The sequence below is a fragment of the Pelophylax lessonae genome, assembly GCF_965119305.1.
Source record: "Pelophylax lessonae genome assembly, chromosome: 11".
Classification (NCBI taxonomy): Eukaryota; Metazoa; Chordata; class Amphibia; order Anura; family Ranidae; genus Pelophylax; species Pelophylax lessonae.
Window position 1 is genome coordinate 105,907,246 of NC_138778.1, and position 25,073 is coordinate 105,932,318.

The window sequence follows — 25,073 nt, forward strand, 5'->3', positions numbered from 1 at the left end:
CGTGCCGAGAAAAACCAAGTTGTCTACCATTAGGACGCACATCAGCTCTCCGGGCCCCCCAGAAAACATACGAGTGTCCCACGATCCAAACAAGGCAGGGTTCCAAACCTACAAGAAAAGGGGACAAAAGGAAAAGAAAACCAACCAATAATCAGATAACCAGCCGGGCCCACACCCCCCCAGCGACAAAACCACCCCCCGCACATACCCTACACCAACAGCTGTGGACGAACGTACAACAAGAACCTCCTAGACTCCCAGCGCCCAATGCGTTTGACCGCATCGTCGTTCAATCCCCAGCGTGCAGCCTCAGTGGCCGCCCCGATCCGAAAGGAATGAGATGCAAACCTACTGGCATCCAAACCCAAAGAGCCCACACACCTTCTGAACACCGATACAAATTGAAAACGAGATAACGACGACCCGTCCGCATACATCAAAAATGAACCGGGCCGCGAAGGGCGGATTGCCCAGTAATCCCGAACCGCCCCTACCGGGCACAGCGGCGAAGACGGCACCGCGAACAACCGGACACGGACCCCCTTGCCACTCTGGTCTGTTTTGGACCGTCGAAGGAGGATAGTAACCCCCTCCCGACCGACAGAGACATCCTGACCCAATAGGCCCCCCGGCACCGTCCGGGAGGAGCTGACCAATTCCCCAATCCGGAAAGCCCCGAAAAAAGCGAGAGAAAAGGCCGCCTTAAACAACACCACCTCGTAACTCGAGGCGCAGTGCTCCCCCAATTGCCGGCAGACGTCCTGCAAAAGAGCGAAGGACACCGGGCGCCTAGTGTCCCTCCTCCGATAAGCCCTGGAATAGCCCCGTAACGCTTGTCTCACCACAAAGTCCTTCGTGTAATCCTGACAACCCAGAAATTTAAACAGAAAGGCCAAGCCGGACAACTTGCGAGCCACAGCGGAAGCCGACGCGCCCCTCTCAAAATGATCAGAGACAAAAGAAAGTAACACCCACCTGACCTCCGGACCCAGAGGATCCACCGATGCCACCCGCAACACCTCCAGCCACTCCAACCATACCTTGCAATAAGCCGACCACGTGGACTCGCTCACCGACTTCCTGATCCATCCAGCGAGGACCCCAAGGCAATCCCCCATAGCCACTCCGGACACGTGACTCCGCGTTGCTCCGCTGCCGGTGCCAACTCCCGGAACCTGTCCCACTGAAAACGAGAGCGCGTCAGCAATATCATTCTTAACCCCCGGAATGTGCACAGCGTACAGGAAAACATTCAACCGTAGACACCGCAAAACCAAATACCTGAGGAGGCGCACCACCGGCTGAGATGAAGCCGACGCGCGGTTGATCACCTGAACCACCCCGAGATTGTCGCAATGGAGGCGAACCTTCAGGTTCCTGAACTCCGCCCCCCAAATCTCCAGGGCCACCACCACCGGGAACAGTTCTAGCAACACCAAGTTGCTGACCAGCCCCGCTATCTGCCATGCCCCCGGCCAAGGGGCGGCGCTCCACGCCCCCCGGTGAAAAGCCCCGTACCCCGCCGAACCAGCAGCATCGGTAAACAGTTCCAAATCAAAGTTGCTGATCGGCCCGGCCATCCACAAGGATCTACCATTGTACGTGGCCAAAAAACCGTGCCACAGACGCAAGTCATCCCTGTGTTCCCTGTTGAGCCTGACGAAGTGAGTGGGCAACTTCACCCCCGAAGTCGCCGCCGACAGCCGTCGGCAGAAAACCCGGCCCATGGGCATAATGCGGCAGGCAAAATTCAATTTACCCAGCAACGACTGCAAGCTGCGCAACTGAATCTTGCGCAAACCCAGCACCCCTTCAATTTCAGCTCTCAAAGCCCCCAATTTATCCTCCGGTAGGCGACACTCCATGGCCTCCGAATCCACGACAATGCCCCGGAAGCTGAGCACCGTGGTCGGGCCTTCCGTCTTGTCTGGGGCCAACGGAATGCCGAAGCTCCCGGCCACATGCTGCAACGTGGCAAGCAGGATCGCGCACCCGTTGGAAGAGGGCGGGCCCACACACAGAAAGTCGTCCAAATAGTGGATCACCGAATTCACACCGGAAACCTCCCGAACCACCCACTCCACAAAGGAACTGAAGGTCTCAAACAGCGCGCACGATATGGAGCAGCCCATAGGAAGGCAGCGATCCACATAATACGCCCCTTGCCACCGGCAGCCCAGCAATCGAAAACTGTCCGGGTGAACCGGGAGCAACCTGAACGCCGCCTCAATGTCCGATTTGGCCATCAAGGCCCCCCGCCCATAATGTCGCACCCAGGCCACCGCGGCGTCAAAGGAAATGTAAGACACCGTACAGGCATCCGGGTCGATGGCGTCATTCACAGACCCACCCTTTGGGAAGGAGAGGTGGTGAATGAGGCGAAACTTGTTGGGTTCCTTCTTGGGAACCATCCCCAATGGCGAAACCACCAAGTCACGCACCGGCACCTCCGAGAACGGGCCCGCCATGCGACCGAGAGCCACTTCCTTGTGCAACTTATCCGACACCACCAAAGGGTGGCGCAATGCCGAACGCAAATTCCTCGCCACCGGCGGCACCGAGGCCAAAGAGCAAGGGATACGAAAACCCACCGCAAAACCCTCCCCCAGAAGTCGGGCAGCCGCCCTATCGGGGTACCTATCTAGAAAAGGCCGCAGCCTTTCCACCCTCACCGGCGTCATCCCCTTTGTGCGAAGGCTCTCCGGACCGCCCTTTTCCGGACTTAAAACACCGAGCCAAGGAATGGGAACCTCCGCAACCGGAGCATTCATGTTTGAAGCGACATGTGCCACCGAACTTACAGGAACCCTCATTAAATTGCCAGCAGAAACCCCTCCTCTTTGCGGCCGGCTGTCCCGGGGTCGTAGAACCACCGGCCCCCCCTGGAAAAAACTGATTCGGAGCCTTCGCAGACGACATGAGCCGCATCCACAGGCTGATGTCCTTGTGGTCCCACCGCAAGGACGGCCTAACCGCCTTCCGCTGCCGGAACTGTTCGTCGTACCGCAGCCAGGCCGACCCCCCGTAAACCCGATAGGCTTCCCCTACAGCGTCCATGTAGCAGAACAGGGCCGAGAAGTTTTCCGGCGCCTTTTCCCCTATGACGCCCGCCAGAATGGCAAAGGCCTGCAGCCAATTGGCGAAGGTCCGAGGGATAAGCCGATAGCGTCGCGCCTCCTCGTCCTCCTTCTTGCGCTCCTCCGGTTTAACCCTGTCCAGGTGAAACTTCTCGAGGGGCAACAGCGTGAAGATTTCCACGTACTCACCCTTCCAGATCTTCTACCGGACTTCCTGCTTCAAATGTGCCCCCAACGGGCCCTCAAAACAAACATATACCTCACCTTTCGCTGAATCGTCCAGGCGAACAGCGTCCGCCTTCCCCTCCTTCGCCGTCCCGGTCTTGTCCCCCGCCGCCCCGGCCGTCACCGCCACCACTGCCGGCGCACCAACAACCTGGGGAGGGGCCCCAGCCCCCCCCGCAACTAGCCCCGTGGAAGACGGCCCCGCCAGCCCCGGGGCCCCCCCCGGCTCCGTGCCCGAGCCCCCCGCCGGAGGCACCCAAGCCGCCGCTGGAGACAAGCGGCCCCCGTCCCCCGGGGGCAAACGCCCCAAGAGGTCCCGTAGACCCAGGAGGAAGCCCCTCAAACCCCCATCATCACCCCCTTCCGGGGTCCCCGCCCCCACTGGCCAGGACACCCCCACCCCCCGAGCCCCTCCAGCACTCCCACCCCCCACATCAAACAAGCCCCGCAAATCAGACAAAGCCAGAGAAGGAATTGTGACCTCACCTGTCTGCCCAGGGGGGGCGCCCCCAGCCGCCGATCCAGCCTCCCTCGTCGCCGACCGACCACCGACATCCTCTTCCACATCCGATCCGGACACCTCGCCTTCCGAACGATCGTCCCCGGGCACCGCCGACATCCGTCCACCAGGTGTCGCACTCCCGCCATCTGCAGAGCCGAGCGACAGGCGTCCACGCCCCCGTACTCCAGCTCCGCCCGACGGAGACCTCTGTGAACCAGCCGAACTTCCGATGACCCGGCCACGTGACTTGCCCCGCCGCGTCATCTCTCTGCGCCCAGCCGAGGCCGACTCCGAGCCCCGCCGATCACTGCTGCCACCGGCCGCCATGAAGCCGCTCCCACGCCGAGGCACCCCTCCGACCGGAGCATCGCCAGTAGGGGAGCCCGCCAGTCCAGTAGCACCCCGGCGAGAGGGACGGGGAGAGACCGAAGGCCGCCTCCCCCCACTACCCCCAGAGCTCCGTCCATGCAGAGGATTCCTCCCAGAGGCGCGCACGGCCGCAGCAGGAGTACGCTTAGCCGGCGGCCCTGAAGGGTCCCTGTCGGGGCTCCTAGGATGACGCTGAGCTCGAGGGGAAGGGTTCGGTGAAAAACGCTCCGGCGGCCGTGACCGCCGAGCCCGCGGGACCGCAAGCCCCTCCGAATCCTGTGCAGAGTCCTGAACCCCCATCAACGTGGAGACCTGGGACCGGAGCCACTCAGTCCCCTTCACCGCGGCAGCGGCCTTAATTTGCTCCAGCAAAACGTCCAAATCCGCCATCACAGACCAGGGAAGCTGAGGTGAGATGCTCTGCAGTGAAAAAGGTGGGTGACCAAGCTTCTTCTTCCTTCGTCCGTTGAACTTCCACTGACCTCCAATCTGAGGGGCCACCCCTCCTAACTGTACCTCAACCCCTCCCAAACCTGATACACCAATCCCTGAATACCCCCCAACTCAAAACAATTTAATTTAACTCACACCTGCCCTGTCTCCCCTCTTCACATGGTCATGTCTGCCCTGCGCTATTTTTTTTTTTTTTTTTTTTTCGCTTCGGGCCTTGCTTTCTCACCCTAGGCTTATACTCGAGTCAATGATTTTTCCCATCTCTTTGTGGTAAAAGTAGGGGTCTCGGCTTATACTCGGGTCGGCTTATACTCGAGTATATACGGTATGCAGAAACAAAAAGGAGATTGGGCTCCACATAGTGCATTATCATATAAAGTGCAGCGCTAACAAATTGATAAACATGATCATAAAGTGCAAAACTCATGTGAAAAATGTATGGATGTCCAAAAGAAATTATTGATAAAACATGATCGTGAAGTGCATGATGTAATTTCCGCGAAATGTCCATTAAAAATCGTGCAAAAAATTATAAAACGTACTGAAAAAAACAAACAGACTGTGCAGAAAGCACCACAAATCCCAGCATGCGTGAAAAGGATGATCTTACCCGATCCTTAATAAGTGTGATCTCCAACACTAATCAAAGGAAGAATGGCCGCTTATCAGAACCAGGTGGCCTCCGAATTAATGGAAAAGCCTAAAAAGCTTGATCAGGTAAGTGTCCAAGACATATGACGGCGTCAGGGGCAGACTGGCAACATCCAGCCCAGGGGGTGAGTACAAACCAGAGATCCATGGTGCAACGACTCAGCCCCCCCTCCCACTCTCCCTCTTCCTCTCCTCCTCCTGACCCCCACATTCCAGGCTGAAGCCCTGCTCCAGGTACTCTCTACTCAGTGGCTGAATCCGGGTTCCTAACCTGGCCAACAGGGGGCGGTTGGGGGGGGAGCTGGGACAGGTGGGTTGGGGCTGGCCAGGGGAGGAGAGTCTCCAGTGGCATGGAACCGGCCTCTACTCCTCAGACACAGTATATAATATCCGTTCTGGGGGGAGGGCTGCGCTCTGTCCTTGTCTTCATCTCACCCTCAGAGTTGGTTCACACTATGGCGACACGACTTCGGGGGCGACTGGGGAAGTCGCCGTGCACCGCGACTTCGGCGCGACTTGCACGGACTTCACATAATGGAAGTCAATGCAAGTCGCTCCGACTTCTGTCAAAAGTAGTGCAGGAACTATTTTCTAAGTCGGAGCGACTTGAGTCGCTCCTATTAGAATGGTTCCAATAGCACTGAATGGACCGCGACTTATCAGGCAACCAAGTCGCCTGGCAAGTCGCGGTAGTGTGAACCGGGACTTAGTAGGTCAGCGGTGGGGACTTTTTACTTCTCTTCATCAGGAATCCTTTAGGCATGTCTGTGGCAGAAGCGGTGCAGCCTTTTTTACAAGACATCAGAGCGGCCCAGGGGGCAATTGCCCCCCTGGCCCAGTCCTCCCCTGGAAGGTGTTGCTATTATTCATTCAAACGGATGTCTCAGGATGGGTTCAGGATGTAGAATGCGCAGGTACAAGCTTGATTTTTACAAGCAAAAGTTGAAATTTGCATATAACCTTTATGTGTGGATCGACTAACTGTCCTGACATGCAGTTATCTGCTTTTTTTTTTTTTTTTTTTAACATATACACAGCATAGTATTTATTGTACGTAGACTATACCTATACTTACCTTTTTATTTTTTTCCCATAGTAACGACGTTACAGCTGAAGGAGGAGATGCTAGACGGAGAGGATTATTCTTTTCTCCAAGGAGCCTCTGACCAGGAAAGCAACGGGTTCGGCAGCTACTACATCATACAAGAACCCTGATGCAAGTTGAACGATTCTTAAATAATAACCCTATAAGAATGTTTTCTTACAAAAACAAAACAGACAAAAAAACATAAAAACAAACTGAATCTTAAAAAAAAAAAAAAAAAAAAACACAAAAAAATGGACTCTGTTCAGAGACAAAGAAAATATTTTGGTGAAGAAAAAAAAGTTTTACAGTTTTTATTAAATAACGTTGACGATTTTGTGTTGTATTTGAAGTTTTTGAAAAGAAATGTAATATTTTCAGATTTTACAAATATTGTGCATTGTAAGCAAGGAAATAGATTTTGTTTTCTTTTGGTACCTTTTTTGCAGGGCTAGATTATTTGTTTAGCAAGGGTGATATTTTGCAAAAAAAGAAAAAAACAAAAACCAAAAAAAAAAAAAAAAATATGTTCACAATCTTGGTTTGACTGATTTTCAGCTTTCAGCGCTCTCACACTTTGAATGACAATTACTCAGTCATGCAACACTGTACCCATAAAAAATTTGTGTCCTTTTTTTCACACAAATAGAGCTTTCTTTTGATGGTATTTAATCACTACTGGGTTTTTTATTTTTTGTGCTATAAATAAAAAAAGACTGAAAACTTTTGTGAAAAAACGCATTTTTCTGTCATAAAATTTAGCAAATGAGTAATTTTTTCTTCACAAATTTTGGCCAAAATTTATACTGCTACTTATCTTTGGTAAAAATAACCCAAATAAGTGTATATTATTTGGTCTTTGTGAAAGTTATAGAGTCCACAAGTTATGGTGCTAATCATTGAAAATTGATCACACTTGACCACACCTGATGTACTGAAGGCCTATCTCATTTCTTGAGACACTAAAAAGTCAGGAAAGTACAAATACCCCCCAAATTACCCCCTTTTGGAAAGTAGACATTCCAAGGTATTTAATAAGGGGCATGGTGAGTTAACAGGTTATTTCTCTTACACAGCATATGTATACTTGGAACTACACCCCAAAACACATTCTACTACTCCTCCTGAGTATGGCGATACCACATGTGTGAGACTTTTTCACAGCCTGGCCACATACAGAGGCCTAACATCCAAGTAGCACCGTCCGGCATTCTAGGAGCACAAATTACACATATAATTTCCTGACAACCTATCGCACTTTTGAAGGCCCTGGAGCACCAGGACAATGGAAACCCCCATAAAATGACCCCATTTTGGAAAGCAAACAGCCCAACGTATAATTTTTGAGGCATAATGAATCTTTTGAACTTGTCATTTTTTCCCACAAGTTTTTGGAAAATGTGGAAAGAAAATTAAAACACATTTTTTTTTAGACAAAGCTGTCCATTTATGCAATATTTCTAACACATAGCATGTACATAGCAAAAATTGCACCCCAAAATACATTCTGCTATTCCTCCTGAGTATAGCGATACCACATGTGTAACACTTTTTCACAGCCTGGCCACATACATAGGCCTAACATCCAAGTAGCACTTTTCACAAAGTTGTCCATTTATCCACTTTAAGACTGGGCCTATTTTTGACACTTGGTGTTTACAAGCTAAAATCATTTTTCTCTTACGTCCTCCGACAGTCGCCGCCTCTTCATATTCGTCACTAATGGGGTTATTGACCTTTGCTCCGTAGGAGTAGCTAGGCAACAGAATATATTAATATCAAAGCTTTTAGCATATCCCACCCCCAGGGGGTGGTCCCCTCAGTCAATACCTCCCCGCTTCCTGCATACCAACTCAGTTTCATATGCCTAGCTCAGTAGTACGCAGGCTGTTCCTGTGCTGGGGCTCTTAGTCTCAGCCACTTTTCTCTTTTTTGGTTTTATTTGAAGTTTTTTTCTCTTTCTTCTACTTAGCTGTTTATTTTCAGCGTTAGTTAGTTCTTCTGATGAAGATGATCGTGCGGAGCTGGGTCTCAGTCTGGCCACCCTGGATCCCAGGGCTCAGGGCCAGGGGCTTCTTAGCCTGCCATCGAGCGTTCAGCTTAGGTTTTGCCCTGGCACATTGAACGACCCATCCCTGTTTGCTGCAGGGATGCTATCAGTGAGGTGGCTACCTCACTGGACGCCATTGCGGTTTCGCACCGCAACTCCACTGCGTCATGCTTGCGACACTCCCTGTCCTCAGTACTGCGGTTTGGTCGCTGGAGCAGGCTCCCCACGCCATCCGGACTGGTAAGTGTATCTCTATGTGGGGACCTGTCTTTTTTGGGTGTCAGTCTGGGACTGTGTGACCCTGCATGTCTGTGTGGCTGCTGTGCTCCCTGTCAGCTCCTGTGTGCACTTGCTGCCTGTGTGTGGGCTGTGAGGGGGGGGGCTCTCCCGCTCTTCTTCTGGGTGTCATATGAGGCAGTGAGATTTTAGACATGCTGTACGGCGATCGCTGCGGCGATCCGCCATTTTTCTGGGGCAAAAATTATGGTGGTAGGTCCTGTGAGGTACTGCACAACGTTTTTGGCGCCAAACGCCGCCATTTTGAGCGGCGATCGATCCCACATGTCAGCGCCATGTTCTCTTTGCCCAGGGTTTTGTCCTCAGCCGAGCGGCCATGTTTGTGTAGCCTTGCAGAGGCTTCATAGGGGCGGTCAGTCTTGCATCACTTCCTTTTCCTCTGGGACAGCGATCGGTGCAGCAGCCTGTGTGAGCTCTCCAGGTTTTATATCTCCTTTTTTCCTGTATTCCTTGCCCAGTTTCTTATCCCTGTGGGGGTCAGTGTGTTCAGTGGGTGCGGTGGGCAGCGCTCGCCGCGATCTTAAAGGGGCAGTACCCTTTATTAATTTTTTTGCTGGGGCATGGATTCTCAGGATTGCAAGTTTCCTTCCACCCTGGTGGGGGGGCCAAGGGGCTGCTGCTTCCCCCGAGGGGGCTGATCTGGCCACTATTGTGGCTAACTTAGCTGCTCAGGTGCAGATGCTGGTGGCTGATCGATCCACAAAACGGCCCAGGGTGTCTTATTTCCTCTGATTCAGAGGGCGATGGGGCTGCTATGGCTGGAGTGCCCTTCTCAGGGTCTCACTCATCCCTAGACCTTGTGGGGTCTGACGGGGAGGCTGAGGTGGAAGGGGATAATTCTCCCCCTGGCTCGTCTGAAGAGCTTGCACTCATGGATGAGTTAGTTGCTTCTATCAAGCAAACGCTGCATTTGCAGGATGAACCATGTCCTCCTGCTTTGATGTCCTCTTATGGGACGCAGAGGAAACGCAAAACATTGCAGGTTTTTCCTTGCTCTACGGAATTTCAGCGCGCGGTTGATGAGCAATGGCGCAATTTAAAAAAGCCTTTTGCTGTGCCGAGTAGGTTCAAACTGCGTTATCCCTTTACACCAGCTACTGATGAGCGTTGGTGTGTGCCGCCTCAGGTGGATCACGCGGTGGCAATTTTGAATAAATCAACTGCGATCCCTGCTGAGGATACCCCGGTGTTCCGGGACCCGACGGACAGGAGATTGGAATCTCTGGCCCGTCATGCCTATACGGTTGCTGGCTCTATGCTGAAGCCTATTTTTGCTTCCATTATGGCAGCCCAGGCTATTGCGGATTGGACGCAGGTGCTCAAGCGCACTCTGGTGGCTGACTCTGCCCCGCCGACAACTTTGGCTATGGTGGATCAGATTCATCAGGGTGTCATGTATTTGTGTGATGCGGACTTGGATTTGGTCCCTTTGGCGGCGCGCCTTTCTAGTGTGGCGGTCTTGAACCGTCGCCTGATATGGTTGAAATGTTGGTCGGTTGACCAATCTTCTCGCAAGACTCTGGCAAACTTGCCCTACGCGGGATCTCGCCTTTTTGGCGAATCTTTGGATACTCTGATAAAGGGTATTTCTGGGGGTAAGAGCACTCTCTTGCCCCAATCTCACAAGAATAAGTTTGTTTGCGGTAAGAAGAATGCTTCGTTTAGGCCCTCTCAGGGGTCCTTTCGCGCCTTTCGGTCGCACTATAAGGGCAAGCCCTTCAAAGGCCAAGGCTCCCAGAAGAAGCCGTGGGCGGGTAAGCAGAAGTCCGGCCAGTCTGGATCTGAGTTTCTCTCTCGGCCGGCGGGCAGGTTTTTCCCCTCAAACCTTCAGCTGACTCCGGAACGCTTGCAGGATCTGCACCTGGCAGTGCGGGACCTGCGGGCCCAGGGAGTGGTGGTTCCGGTGCCTCATCGGGACAGATTTCGGGGGTTCTATTCCAATCTGTTCACTGTGCCCAGAAAGGAGGGCAAAGTACGTCCGATTCTGGACTTGAAAGCTCTGAACCGCTTTGTGCGGGTTCGCAAGTTCCGCATGGAATCCCTGCGATCGGTGGTGGCTGCCCTGGTTCCGGGGGAATTCATGGCCTCCATCGACTTGAAGGATGCGTACCTACACATCCCCTTTTTCGAGGGTCACCAGAGGTACCTTCGATTTGCCATTGCGGAGGATCATTATCAATTTGTGGCGTTACCCTTCGGTCTCGCTTCGGCTCCACGGGTTTTCACCAAGGTGCTTGCGCCGGTTCTGGCTTTACTGAGGGCCCAGGGCATTTCTGTCCTGGGGTATCTGGACGATATCCTGATTCGGTCCGCGACCAGTCAGGGTCTGGTGAACGACCTGTCCATCACGATGCAGACTCTGCAGGAATTCGGCTGGACGATAAATTTTCCAAAATCGACGTTGTGTCCGTCGGTTCGTCTTCCCTACCTGGGGATGATTCTGGACTCTGTTCAGGCGAAGGTCTTCCTGCCGGAAGACAAGCTTCGGACACTTCAGTGCGAAGTCAGGTCCCTCAGGGACAATCAGTGCTCGTCCCTCCGGATGTGTATGAGGTGTCTGGGATTGATGGTTTCGGCCTTCGAGGCAATTCCCTTCGCCCAGTTTCACACACGGGAGCTTCAGGCGGAGGTCCTGGCCAAGTGGGACGGGCTTCCGCAATCTCTGGATCTGCGGCTGTCGTTAAGCCATCTCACCCGAAGGGGTCTTTTGTGGTGGCTCCAGTCCCCGGCGGTGTCGGGGGGCAAGTCCTTTCGTCCTTTGTCGTGGACGGTGATCACCACGGATGCCAGCCTGTCGGGCTGGGGTGGTGTTCTGGGCGTTTTGTCCGCCCAGGGAACTTGGTCGGAGGAGGAATCCTCCCTTCCGTTCAACATTCTGGAATTGCGAGCGATAAATCTCTGTCTTTTGCATTGGACGGACAGGCTTCAGGGCCGTCCAGTTCGGGTACAAACGGACAATGCCACAGCGGTGGCCTACATCAACCACCAAGGGGGCACCAGGAGTGCCCGGGCGGCTCGGGAAGTAGCCGACATTCTGTCTTGGGCCGAGACGCACGTCCCGGCGATCTCTGCAGTTCACATTCCGGGGGTGGAAAACTGGCAGGCGGATTATCTGAGCCGTCAGACCCTGGACCAGGGGGAATGGTCTCTTCACCCGGATGTCTTCCAGATGTTGTGCGCGAAGTGGGGGTCCCCAGATGTGGACCTGTTCGCGTCTCGTCTAAATCACAAGGTGGAAAGGTTCGTGGCAAGGACGCGCGATCCTCGGGCAGTCGCCTCGGACGCGTTAGTGACGCCCTGGCATCAGTATCGCCTGATGTATGCCTTTCCACCGATTTAGCTGCTGTCCAGGTTCCTTCGCAGGTTGGCCTCGGAACCGAAAACGGTGATTCTGGTGGCTCCGGACTGGCCTCGCCGGTCTTGGTACGCAGACCTCATGAATCTGGCGGTCGACGCTCCGTGGCGTCTGCCTCTTCGAGAGGACCTTCTGTCTCAAGGTCCGATATTCCATCCTGCTTTACAGTCGCTGGCTTTAACGGCCTGGCTGTTGAAAGCCAGGTCCTGAAGGATAGGGGTCTCTCCTCTGAGGTCATTCCCACTTTGATCAAGGCCAGGAAGGCCTCTTCAGGGAAGATTTTACTACCCTACTTGGAAGGCGTATTTTGCCTGGTGTGAGTCCAGGGGGTATTCCCCTCGCTCATACTCGGTATCGAGAGTGTTGGCTTTCCTCCAAACGGGCGTGGACCAGCGTTTGGCGTTGGCCATGATTAAGGGTCAGATTTCTGCGCTGGCCGTTCTTTTTCAGCGTCCTGTGGCGTCTAACTCTTTGGTTAGCACCTTTGTTCAAGGGGTGCGACATTTGGTCCCTCCTAGGAGGGAGCCCTTACCTCCCATGGGATTTGAACCTTGTTCTGTCCGTGTTGCAACATGCTCCTTTTGAAAAGATCAGGGAGATCTCGTTGTCTTTGTTGTCCAAGAAGGTTGCCTTCTTAGTAGCGATTACTTTGGCTCGCAGGGTATCGGAGCTGGCGGCCTTGTCCTGCAAGTCTCCGTATTTGGTGATTCACTTGGATAAGGTGGTCTTGCGACCTAACCCATCTTTTCTTCCGAAGAGAATTTCTGAATTTCACCTCAATGAGGACATTGTCTTGCCTTCGCTTTGCGCGAAGCCTAAGCATCCGAAGGAGGTGGCTTTACATTCCTTGGATGTTGTTAGGGCGATCAGGGTTTACCTGTCATCGACAAAATCCTTTCGCAAGTCGGATTCTCTCTTTGTCCTTCCTGAGGGACCTCGGAAGGGCATGGCGGCGTCGGCTGCGTCCATCGCCAAATGGATCAGACAGACCATTGAGCAGGCCAATGCTTTGAGGGGGAAGGTTCCTCCCGTGCCTGTGAAGGCGCACTCTACCAGATCTCTGAGTACGTCTTGGGCCTGTCATCATCGGGCTTCTGTGGCCCAGGTGTGTAAGGCGGCGACTTGGTCGTCCGTTCACACCTTCTCCAAATTTTACAAAGTGGATGTTCAGGCATCGGCAGATGCTTCTTTTGGCCGTAAAGTCCTTAGTGCGGCGGTGCCTTAGGGTCCCTTGTTTGGGCCCTTGGCTGTTGGGGTGTTTTTACCCCTAGGTTACTTGTTTTTTCCTGGGTTGTTGCTCCTGTTGAGCACGTTTTCCTGTTGCCCAGTTGGTTCTCTTACTTTGGTAAGGTTCCTTTCTCTGATGTGGGTATTGCGTTGCTTTAGGCGCGGCTGCTGTTTTCCCACCCCTCATGTCTACACTGCTTTGGGACGTCCCCATTAGTGACGAATATGAAGAGGCGGCGACTGTCGGAGGACGTAAGAGAAAACTGAATTTTTGTAAAATCTTACCTGTAAAATTCCTTTCTCTGAGTCCTCCGACAGTCGCCGCCCCCGCCCCTCTTTCGGGGTTTGTTTATATATTCTACTGCTATTCTACTGAAACTGAGTTGGTATGCAGGAAGCGGGGAGGTATTGACTGAGGGGACCACCCCCTGGGGGTGGGATATGCTAAAAGCTTTGATATTAATATATTCTGTTGCCTAGCTACTCCTACGGAGCAAAGGTCAATAACCCCATTAGTGACGAATATGAAGAGGCGGCGACTGTCGGAGGACTCAGAGAAAGGAATTTTACAGGTAAGATTTTACAAAAATTCAGTTTTTTTGCTAGAAAACTACTTAGAACCCCCAAACATTATATATTTTTTTTTTAGCAGAGACCCTAGGGAATAAAATGGAGATCGTTGCAATATTTTTTATCACACCATATTTGCGCAGCAGTCTTCCAAATGCAATTTTTTTTTAAAAAAATTCACTTTTTTGAACTAAAAAATGAGAAAACAGTAAATTTAGCCCAATTTTTTTCCATAATGTGAAAGATAATGTTACGCCAAGTAATTAGATACCCAACATGTCATGCTTCAAAATTGCGCATGCTCACAGAATGGTGCCAAACATTGGTACTTAAAAATCCCCATAGGCAACATTTTAAAAATTTCTGCAGGTTACCAGCTTAGAGTTACAGAGGAGGTCTAGGGCTCAAATTATTGCTCTCGCTCTAACGATCGCGGTGATACCTCACATGTGTGGTTTGAGCACCGTTTACATATGTGGGCGTGACTTGCGTATGCGTTTGCTTCTGCGTACACTAAAAAAGAAAAAAAAAAATTGTTGAAAAAGGAAAAAAAAAAAAAAAAGCGGCCCTTTAAACCGGTTGCTAGGCAACATCTTTTGACGTAGCTTGGGTCCTCCAAGACCATAGAGTTGAGTAAGGGCCATCTTGCCCTCACTCGACTTCCTGTGTCTGAGGATCCGGGACCGGATAGTTTTCCCCGCTGCCGGCGGGTCCGGTAAGCTGGGAAAACGTCGGGGGGGGGGGGCACCTATTCCACTGCACTGTAAGGGTAATTCCACGGCGAATCCGCCACTGGGACCACCCTTATCTGAAAGCCGACCGCCCGCCGTTTCAAAAAATACCGGGGTTATGGCAGCTATCTGCTGCCATAACCCCAGTATTTAGCTTTTAATGGCCGACGTATATAGTCGTTAGGCGGTCGGTAAGTGGTTGCATGTATATGGCAAACAGGTGATGATGACTGATGGGGTGACAGGTGACGATGACTGATGGGGTGACAGGTGATGACTGATGAGGTGACAGGTGACGATGATTGATGAGGTGACAAGTGACAATGATTGATGGGGTGACAGATGACAATCACTGACGGGGTGACAAGTGACGATGATTGATGGGGTGACAAGTAACGATCACTGATGGGGTGACAAGTGACGATCACTGATGGGGTGACAAGTGACGATGATTGATAGGGTGACAGATGACGATGACTGATGGGATGACAGGTGACGGTGATTGATGGGGTGACAGGTGACGGGCGATGGTCACTGATGGGTGACGGTCGATGGTGCACGACAGTACTGATGGCAGTCTCTGGTGACCGGTGAACTTTAGGCTATGTCCACATGTGAGCGTAGCGATCGCGGGCAGAATCACTGGGAATTTTCTTTTCTTTTGCTCATGCACATTTTTTTTTTCGATTATTTTTCTCACACGATTCTCCTATCATTGATTAGAAGATAGTTTGTTTTTAAAAAATTTTCCAACATGCCCGATCACTCAAACTTGATGGCCACTTAAAAAATTGGCCATTGCTGAGGCCCTCTAATGGTGCAAAATTCAAACGAAAATTCTTAGTTGAGATTTTCGAAAGAAAATTATTTTGGAATTCGACCCATGTATGGTCGGCCTAAGGCTTGAGGGAGGGGGGCATCCCTCCTTTTACTCCTTCACCTGTGTGTGTAATCTGAGATTTTCTGTTCCTTTCCAGTACCTCTTGCTAAAAGCGGTATATAAAATATTTTTATGTAATATTTTATGTCTACCTGGCTAAAATAATATTTTTAAATATTTGTATTCTTCTTTTTTTTTTTTTTTTTTTTTTTTTTAGTTCTTAACATATTTGTAAAAAAAGAAAAAAATCATAATTCCCTTTTTAAAATGTCAGTGTGCACAGCACCCTCTCTCATTTCCATACACTTTGCCAGTTTATAGCTAAGATCAAAGCTCATCAGTGTGCGTGAGCTTTCGCCAAGGAAAATGCTTAATTGAGTGTTTGAAAAGTAAACTTGGTAGTGCCGGGCTGGATTTGCACCTCAGTAGATTTTTCCATAGGCTGAATTAACACCTCCATAGGTTTTTCCATAGGCAGGATTCACACCTCCATTGTTTTCCATAGACTGGATTCACACACTCCGTAGGTTTCTCCATAGGCTGGATTGACACCTCCATAAGGTTCTCCATTGGCTGGATTAGCACCTCTATAGGTTTTGCCATAGGCAGGATTTACATCTCAGTAGGTTTTTCCATAGGCTGGATTGACACCTCCATAAGGTTCTCCATAGGCTGGATTGAAACCTCCATAAGGTTCTCTATAGGCTGGATTGACACCTCCATAGGTTTTTCTATAGACTGGGTTGACACCTCCATAGGTTTTTCTATAGACTGGGTTGACACCTCCATAGGTTTTTCCATAGACTGGATTGACACCTCCATAGCATAGACTGGATTGACACCTCCATAGGTTTTTCCATAGACTGGGTTGACACCTCCATAGGTTTTTCCATAGGCAGGATTCACACCTCCATAGGTTTCTCCATAGGCTGGATTGACACCTCCGTAGGTTTTTACACAGGCTGTATTGACACCTCCATGGGTTTTTCCATTGGCTGGATTCACACCTCTAGGTTTTCCCATAGGCAGGATTCACACCTCTATAGGTTTTCCCATAGGCAGGATTCACACCTCTATAGGTTTTCCCATAGGCAGGATTCACACCTCCGTAGGTTTTTCCATAGGCTGGATTGACACCTCCATAGGTTTTTCCATAGGCTGGATTGACACCTCTATAGATTTTTCCATAGGCTGGATTGACTCCTCTATAGATTTTTCCATAGGCTGGATTGGCACCTCTATAGCTTTTTCCATATGCTGGATTCACACCTCCAGCTACTCGCCACCATCCTGCTGGCGGGTTTTTCTATTGAAATCAATGAAAATGTGCTTTCAATGTGCACCACAATGCACTTTGTATTGAAGGTCAACATGCATCCTAATGTGCATATCCGTGGATGTTCGTCATTATGCTTTTACATGTCTCCTGACATGTTGGCATGCATCCTATCCTTTTGTCATCCACATAATGTATATGTGAGGCAGCAAAGAGTGTGGTCGTTAATGCCCATTCGCCGCACATATGAGTCCATGGGCAGCAGAGGGTTCTGTGCTCCCAGCAGAGACCAAGCTGTCAGACTGTTTCAGGTCTCTAGTAATGATGGGCACATGATGGGGCAGACCTTCCTGCCCGCAGGTGTATAAGCCCAGCTAAAGAGATGCTAGGCTCAAAGGAGTAGTATTTTTGTGTGTCCATTTATTTCTTTTTTTTTTTTTTTTTATATTTCTTTATTAAAGTTTTACAAATACAAAGGTAAAAATGTGGTACAAATCATTTCCTTTTTCACTAGAAGTAAACATTTTATCCCCACTAGGACTCCCATACCCCCACCCCCCCCCCACCCAACTCCCCCTACCCCATTTCCTCCTCTATCTTGTATCTAACGACCTTTCCAACTTTCTTTAAATTTTTGCCATGTCTCCCAAATTTCAATCCTATTCTCGTATCGTTCTTCTCCCCACACTTTTAAAAATTCCAACTTTCTAGTTTTTTCTACTCGCATAAGCCATTCTTTATGTGATGGAGGTTCTATCTCATTCCAATTTCTGGGGATTAAACTTTTTGCTGCGTTTAAGAGGTGTGGAATCAGTGATTTTTTATATTGTTTTATTGATAATTGGGTCCCATGGAATAGGCAGACCCAAGGATCTTCCATTATTTCTATATTGGTGATTTTTTTAATTGTAGCTAATACATCCTGCCAATATTTTCTAATTTTTGGGCATTTCCACCAAATGTGAGTCATTGTACCGGTTTCTTGACAGCCCCTCCAGCAATTTTTTGAGTTCTCCCCATGGTAATTCCCAACTTTGTCTGGAGTATTATACCATCGGGAGACCAGTTTATAATTAGTTTCTGCCGTACTCATGTCAATGGCGGAGTTGTGGATCAGTTTCAGACTTTTTTCCCATTGGAACCCTTGGCTATGTGCACCCAATTCTTTTTCCCACTTTTCTGCGAATGGGGGTACCGCCAGCCTCTCCCCCTCTTTAAGAATTTTATAAATATTTGAGGCGTTATTACGCATTTTCTCCGATACACATATCTGTTCCATCGGCAATAGTTCTTTTATCCCTCTAATCGGCTGAGGAAGGGAGTCCACGAAGTGTTTTAGCTGGCGGTATCTCCATTCGGTGAGGTTCCAGTCTCCCCTCTTTTTCAAATCTATAAACGTATTTATTTTTCCCTGTGTCATAATGTCCTTTAACCTTACGTCTCCTTCTCCCATCCATTTTCCATATTCCTTTCCCTCCCCTGGTGAGAAATATTTTGTGTCCTTCAGTGGTATTAGTGGTGAGTTGTATTTCCATTTTTCACTAGTGTTTATTGTGTCCCATATTTTCAGTGCCTGTCGTGTGATTATATGTGTATTATTGTTTAGCTTTCTATATTTTGTTGGAATCCAAATCATTTTACCTAAATCTGTGTCACTCATTATGTTTTCCATTTTAACCCATTTTTTTCCACTTTCTTTTTTTCCCCATTCCAACACCCGTGTAAGAATTGATGCCTGGTAATATTTTTTAAGGTCCGGTAGTGCTAAGCCCCCTTCTTCTTTACTTTTACTCAGTGTTGTGTACTTTATTCTTGGTTTTTTTTTTTTCCATACAAACTTGGTTATTAGTGCTTTTAATGTTTTGAAAAATGCCTGAGGAATCTGTATTGGTATCATCTGAAATTTGTATATTATTTTGGGAAGAATTGCCATCTTTATAATGTTAACTCTTCCTATCCATGATATAGCTCTCAGTATTAGTCTGTTTATTTCTGTTTTAATTTCATTTAGTAAGGGCAAAAAATTTATTTTATATAGCTTTTCTGGATGGGGGGTTAGTTTAACTCCTAAATATTTTAATTCACCTTTTCTCCACAGAAAAGGGAATTCTTTTTCCAACCTATTCCTTTCCTGTTTGTCCATCTTTATACTTAATATCTCTGATTTTGTTTGGTTGATTTTGAAATTAGAGAGTTCTCCATAGTATTTCAAGTTCTTTATTAAATTTGGCAAGGTTATTCTGGGGTTGGAGACGTAGAACAGCAGGTCGTCTGCAAAAGCCGCGACCTTATGTTCCATCTCTCCCACTTTTATCCCTTTGATATCAGTACATCCTCTTATAGTGGCTAATAGTGGTTCCAATGAGATCACGAACAACATTGGAGACAGGGGACATCCCTGTCTCGTTCCGTTGTGCATCTCAAAAGGTTCCGATAGTATCCCATTTACTTTTATTCTTGCGGAGGGTTGATTTTATAATATCTTTATCCAGGCCATCATCCTCGGTCCCAGTCCTAATTCCTCTAATGTTCTCATTAAGAACTCCCAATTGACCCGGTCAAATGCTTTCTCAGCATCAATCGACAGGATCATATTTGGGGTCTTATTTTTAAGCATTTGTTTTGTCAGGAGGATTGTTCTGATGCTGTTATCCTTGCCTTGCCTTCCGGGTATAAAGCCTACCTGGTCGCTATGAATCCATTCATTCATGAGGCTTTTCATTCTTGTAGCCAATATTTTTGTAAATAATTTGGTATCTACATTTAGAAGAGATATCGGTCTATAACTAGAACATAGCGTTTGGTCTTTATCTTCTTTTAAAATGACTGTAATAGATGCTAGGAGGGCTTCCTTACTCATATTGAATTTGGTCCCTAATCCATTCATATACTTTTCAAGCCTTGGGACAAGTAGGTCTTTAAATTGTTTATAGTACCCGATGGTGTATCCATCTGGTCCAGGACTTTTACCCGTGGGCGTTTCTTTTATTGCTCTAAGTATCTCCGCATTTGTAATTGGAGCCTCTAGTGATTTTAGTTTTTCCTCATCTATTTTTTGCATTTTTGCGTTTTCTAGATATGTTTTAATCTTCTCTTCTCTATTCCCTCTATCGTCTTGCTTCCCTTCTCCTTTTACCGCATAAAGGTTGCTATAGTATTTTTGGAACTCCCGAGCTATTTCAGTAACTGAATGGACTAATTCCCCTTCTTTATTTTTGATCTTGTCTATATAATTTCTTGCTTTTTTTTTCTTAGTAATTCTTGCCAGATTTTTTCCAATTTTATTTCCTTCCACATATTTCTCTCTGGTCACCCTGTTAAAGTCTTGTCTAATTTCCTGTTCTAATAATTCTTTTAATTCTTCTTTTTTACCCTCCAACAGGGTGTTGGACTCCTCTTTATTTTTTATTATTTTTTTTTGTTTTTGTTCCAGATCATATACCTCTCTCATCAGTCTATCTTTACTTTGGGTTCTTTCTCTCTTCCTTTGCACTCCCTTAGCTATTAGTATCCCCCGCATATAGGCTTTTTGTGCCTCCCATATGATGTTTTTAGGAGTCTCATCTATATCATTATTTTGGAAGTAGAATTCCAGTTCTTTCTCAATTTCTTTCCCCCATATTTTATCCTTGATTAAATCTTCATTGATTTTCCATACATTCATTTTGGGTTGTTTTTTGCCCAATCTCATTTTTAATGTAATGGGGGAGTGATCTGACCATGTTCTGGTCCCAACCTTCGCCTCAATTACTTTGTCAATCCATCTATGTTCCACCAAAAAGTAATCGATTCTTGAGTATGTCCCATGTATATTTGAATAATAAGTGTAGTCTCTTTCTTTTGGGTGTAAAATTCTCCATATATCTGCTAATTGATTTTGAAATAATTTTTTCGTGATCTCTTTATTCTGATGGATCGAAATTCTTTGGTGCCTTGCTGTATTATCAATCTTTGGATCTAAGCTCAGGTTGAGATCTCCTGCCATGATCACTCCTCCTTTCCTAAAGTTTGTCAATTTCCCCAGGATTTTACCCAGAAAGGGTACTTGTCCCTCGTTTGGACTATATAAGTTGGCTAGAGTAACATCTTCTTCGTTTAATTTTCCTTTCAGGAAGAGGAACCTTCCCTCCGGGTCCACCAGCCTTTCCTCCAGTATGAATCTTGTCCCTCTAGCAAAGCCAATTGCTACTCCCCTAGATTTTTTCTTAGATGAATCTGCGTAATACCATATTGGGTGTTTTTGTGAGTAGAGTCTAATATTTGTATCATGTGTAATATGAGTCTCTTGTAAGAATATGACATCTGCATTCAGATAATTAATTTCTCTCATAATTCTCTGTCTCTTCACCGGTGAGTTCATTCCCCGTATATTATATGATATAATGTTTACCTCATCCATCCCTTTGTCTTGGTTTTCCTATTTTCCCAAATTTTTGGTTCTATACCTTTTTTCTTTTCATCACATCTGGATTTATAAGGCTGGTGTTCTCGAAAGTTCGGGCTCTCCTTCTTATATGTGGGTTTTTGTTTTCTATATAAGCTAGGGGTGCATGGCATATTCAAACAATCTATTTTTGTGTCGTCCTTTTCTTTTTCCCTATTTCTAAACCCCCCCCTTCCCTCTCCCACCCACCCATTCCCCCCTCCTCCCTCCCCCCTCCCCCCTGGCCATCTTCGCCTCCAAGGGTACCTAGTTTCTCCTTGCCTCCTGACTAGGTTAGTCGATTTATCTCTCCTCCCCTTCCATCGACATTTCCCCGGGGTTGAGCTCAGCCCGTGCTCGCCATCACTTCCTCTCCTCCCTATTTTGGGATTTGAGGGTGAAGTACACCCTAGTGCCCCCGTGGGGCCGCCCTCTTGGAACTCTTTTATAATGCCCCTTATCCACCTCCCTACCTCCTATCCTCTCAAACCCCTCCATCCTTCTCCCAATTCCCCCATATCCTCCCCATTTCTCAAAACAGTTTTTAACTTTTCCCTTTGCTCTTCTTTTTCTTCTTTATCTCTTCTTGCCACTCGTTTTCGTCTTCTGAGTCCTCATCTAGGGACTCTTGAGGAGTCCATCCTGGAATCTCCACTACTGGTACTTTCAAAATTTCACAAAAGGTCAGGGTCTCTTCTGGAAACCTTAGCAGGGCCGTTTTTCCATCTTTCCGTGCTCCTAGGCCTGGCGGGTGGCTCCAGAAATATTGTATATTTTGCTTCCTCAAAATATCTACCACTGGTTTCAAAATACGTTTTCTATTGATTGTATCCTGAGATAGATCCGGGAAAATTTGTATATCTTCATCTTCATATCTCATTATTGGTCTGTCTCTCATCTTTTCCCAGATTTTAGCTCTTACATCGTATTTATGAAATCTCGCTATTACATCTCTTGGTTTATCTTTTGGAGCGTTCTGAGGTTTTCGTATTCTGTGGACTCTTTCAAATTCTATTTTGTCAGCCATTTCCTTTCCTAGTAGGGGATTGAAGATGTTTTCAAGCATTTCCTCTAGTTTTTCCTCTCTGCCCTTTTCCGGTAGGCCCCTAATCCGCAAGTTTTTCCTTCTGTTTCTATTCTCTTGATCTTCCATCTTATAAGCCATATTCCTCTGTTCAAGCTGCGTTCTTTTCATTTGATCTTTTAAATTTTTTAACTTCCTCCCATGGGAGTTTATTTTCGTTTCTATTTCTTCCACTCTAGCCAGAGTATGTCCTAAATCCCTATATAGGTTAGCCATTTCCGATTTAATTGATTTTTCCAGATTTGTGAACATTTCTATCATTTCAGATTTTGTCGGTGGCTGGTCTTTTCTCCTCTGTTCTTCTTCCTTTCCTGATACGTAGTCTCCCAAAGTTTGTGTACTTTCCCTAGAAGAGTCCAAGGTCTCCTCTCCCGGTAACTCCGAGTTTTTTGTGCCTTTTGTCTTTATTTTCCCCTCATTATTTTGTTTTGATTTTACAGCTGGTTGACTATCCGCTGTTTCATTTTGTCCCTTCCCATCCTGAGTCATATACTTTCTGATGGTTCCGGGGCTAGCTGTTATTTTTGCGGGTTTCTCCGCCCCATCTTTTGTCTGCTTATTCTTTATTTTTGACATATTTCTACTTTTTAAGCTCTATTTGAGTTCTAGAGATGGGGTGCTATAGAGTTCAGTAGAGTATGTATTTTCCAGTGGTGTATTTAACCCGTATAGGGCTTTCCGATCCTCTATTCTCTTCCTGTTCCAGACAATACTCCTGTCACCACTAGTCCTCCTCCGCAAAATCTCTATCGCCAACTGTCTACCTGACCAGACAGTGGTCAAATATAATATTTCAGGGATGGGCCCGGCGTATATTTAAGGGGGGTACTGCTTTAAGATGGGAGGGTATAGTTGTCCAGTATTTCCAACTTCTCCTAACCAATAATCTCCAGTAGAGCTACCTCTGGCTTTTTTATTTTTTATTTTTTTTTTTTTTATCTTTTTTTCCCCTTGAAGACTCGAGTTGGGTAGTAATTTTATTTTGCTTTATTCTCATACAGTCTTTCCATCGTTCAGTTATAGAATAAAGTATAAGCTAAAGGAAGCCCTTGTAAGATATTGGTAGTCTTCTACACCATATATATATAATATTTATCTCCCGTGGGGAAGGGCCTTTAGGGGGTCCCATAGAATTCCTCCATGTAATTATCTCCTATTCGACATACGGTTCGGGGAGGCTTGGGAGGTTTGGGGTATTTTTTATCATTCCGTCCCTTTAAACCAAGTGCTCATTAAACGTTTTCCAACACGCTAGAAGGGTCCTTATTACCAAGTCCTTCTCCCTTTGTTTTTTTTTTTTTTGTTTTTTCTTTTTTTTTCCTCCTCCTGAGGGGGCCTTAGTATGCCCGGAGTAACCCGGGGTGTCAGCAGTATTTCTATTACAGTGCAAGGCAGTCTATCAGTATCTTTTCACCCGGGGTATACCTTGGCACTTGTCCCAGTCTAAAGATCTTATAGTATATATCATATATGAAAGGAAAGAAATTGGGGGATTTTCACCCTCTCACCACTCCTCCAGGACTCGATCTCAGCCTCATGTAGTGTGTAGTTTATGGCTCCTTAGCTGCGTGCTAGGTCGGGTATCCGGCTGCCACTGCGTCCCCCTTCAGGCGTTGATTCCCTCCTTACTCGGATGCTGGGACCCCTCTCTTTCCCCAGAGCTGTTTCCGGGTCTGGTGAGCTGTCCCCCCGATGGCGGACCGAGTGCGGGACCACGTGAGGAGTCTCTCTGTGCCGGCTGGACGAGTGCAGATGGTCCGGGCGGCCGGCTCGAGCTTGCCGCTTCCTCGCTACTGCACCCTGGTGGCTACACGGGATCTACATCCCCGGAGCTGTCCTTCCTTCCCTCGGACACTGCTCGACGGAGGTACCTGCTTCTCAGCAGGGATCAACCGATCCACCGGGTCCTTCGGTAGCGTTGCTGGAGATCAGGTAGAGGGATATTTGGTCCGCTTTAGTTCTCCATGTGTGCGGGGTGGTCTGGGGCGTTCAGTAGCATGTCTCGGGCGGCTCCCAGGTCTGCACTAGCACGCATTCAGCTCTGGCGCCATGACCCGGCTCCTCCCCCCTTCACATGGCGCTATTCTGTGTCCATTTATTTCAATGGCAACTTGGGAACTTCTGTCATGTCATATATTTACCATGATCTGTGCCCCTCCTAGGGAGACTCACCTTCGTCAGTTTTCTTGGTGACTCACTAAAAATTGAGTGAAATCCAATATTTTGAGTTGCCAACAGAACCGGAATAGATAGAAAATCTCCCAGTGAGAACACTTGTTCCAACACTCCTTGGAGAGATTTTCTCTCATTGCCTGTTGTATCTGTAGGACAGGAAGTGAAGGGACACTTGGCAAAAAAAACCAATAGAACCCTACAGGTTTTTACCTTCCTTTATACAAATTTAAAAAAAGGTTTTGGCTTTAAATGTACTTTTCTTGGAGTTTGGTACATCCTTGTTGATAAATGGATAGAAAATTTTGCCGAAATGTTGAAAATTCCGTGTTATTAGTCCCAGGAGTATATAAAGGGTAGGTGTTATGGTGTCCTCTCCGCTGGTCCCGTCTTTTTCTTTATTTTAACAAAAAAGGTTTCGTCATTTTTAAATCTGAATTTCAGGAACATTTGAAAAATACCCTTGCAATAGGGCAGTCTTTCATTACAAGGGTTAAATGCAATTTTTTTTTTCTAGGGGAACATTAGGAAGCAGTTTTAGTTGCCTTATTCCTTACTTCCCGGCTCCTGGAACTCTCCTCTAACCTCTGGTCCTCCTGGTTGTGGGTGGGGAGGCTTAGTGTCCTCACCTACTAATACAGAACTGC

The 25,073-nt window shown here is 47.8% G+C and overlaps 1 protein-coding gene across 1 annotated transcript in view; it reads right to left on the reverse strand.

Annotated features, from left to right (window-relative positions):
- Positions 1–209: 209 nt before the first annotated feature.
- Positions 210–25,073, reverse strand: part of LOC309567401 (uncharacterized protein) — a gene marked incomplete at both ends in the record, with an annotated part of 190,669 nt that continues 165,805 nt past the window's right edge. Inside the window, one exon of the mRNA XM_082272802.1 lies at positions 210–936. Within this exon, the coding sequence (XP_082128928.1) occupies positions 210–936 (727 nt within the window). The remainder of the gene's footprint in view (positions 937–25,073) is intronic.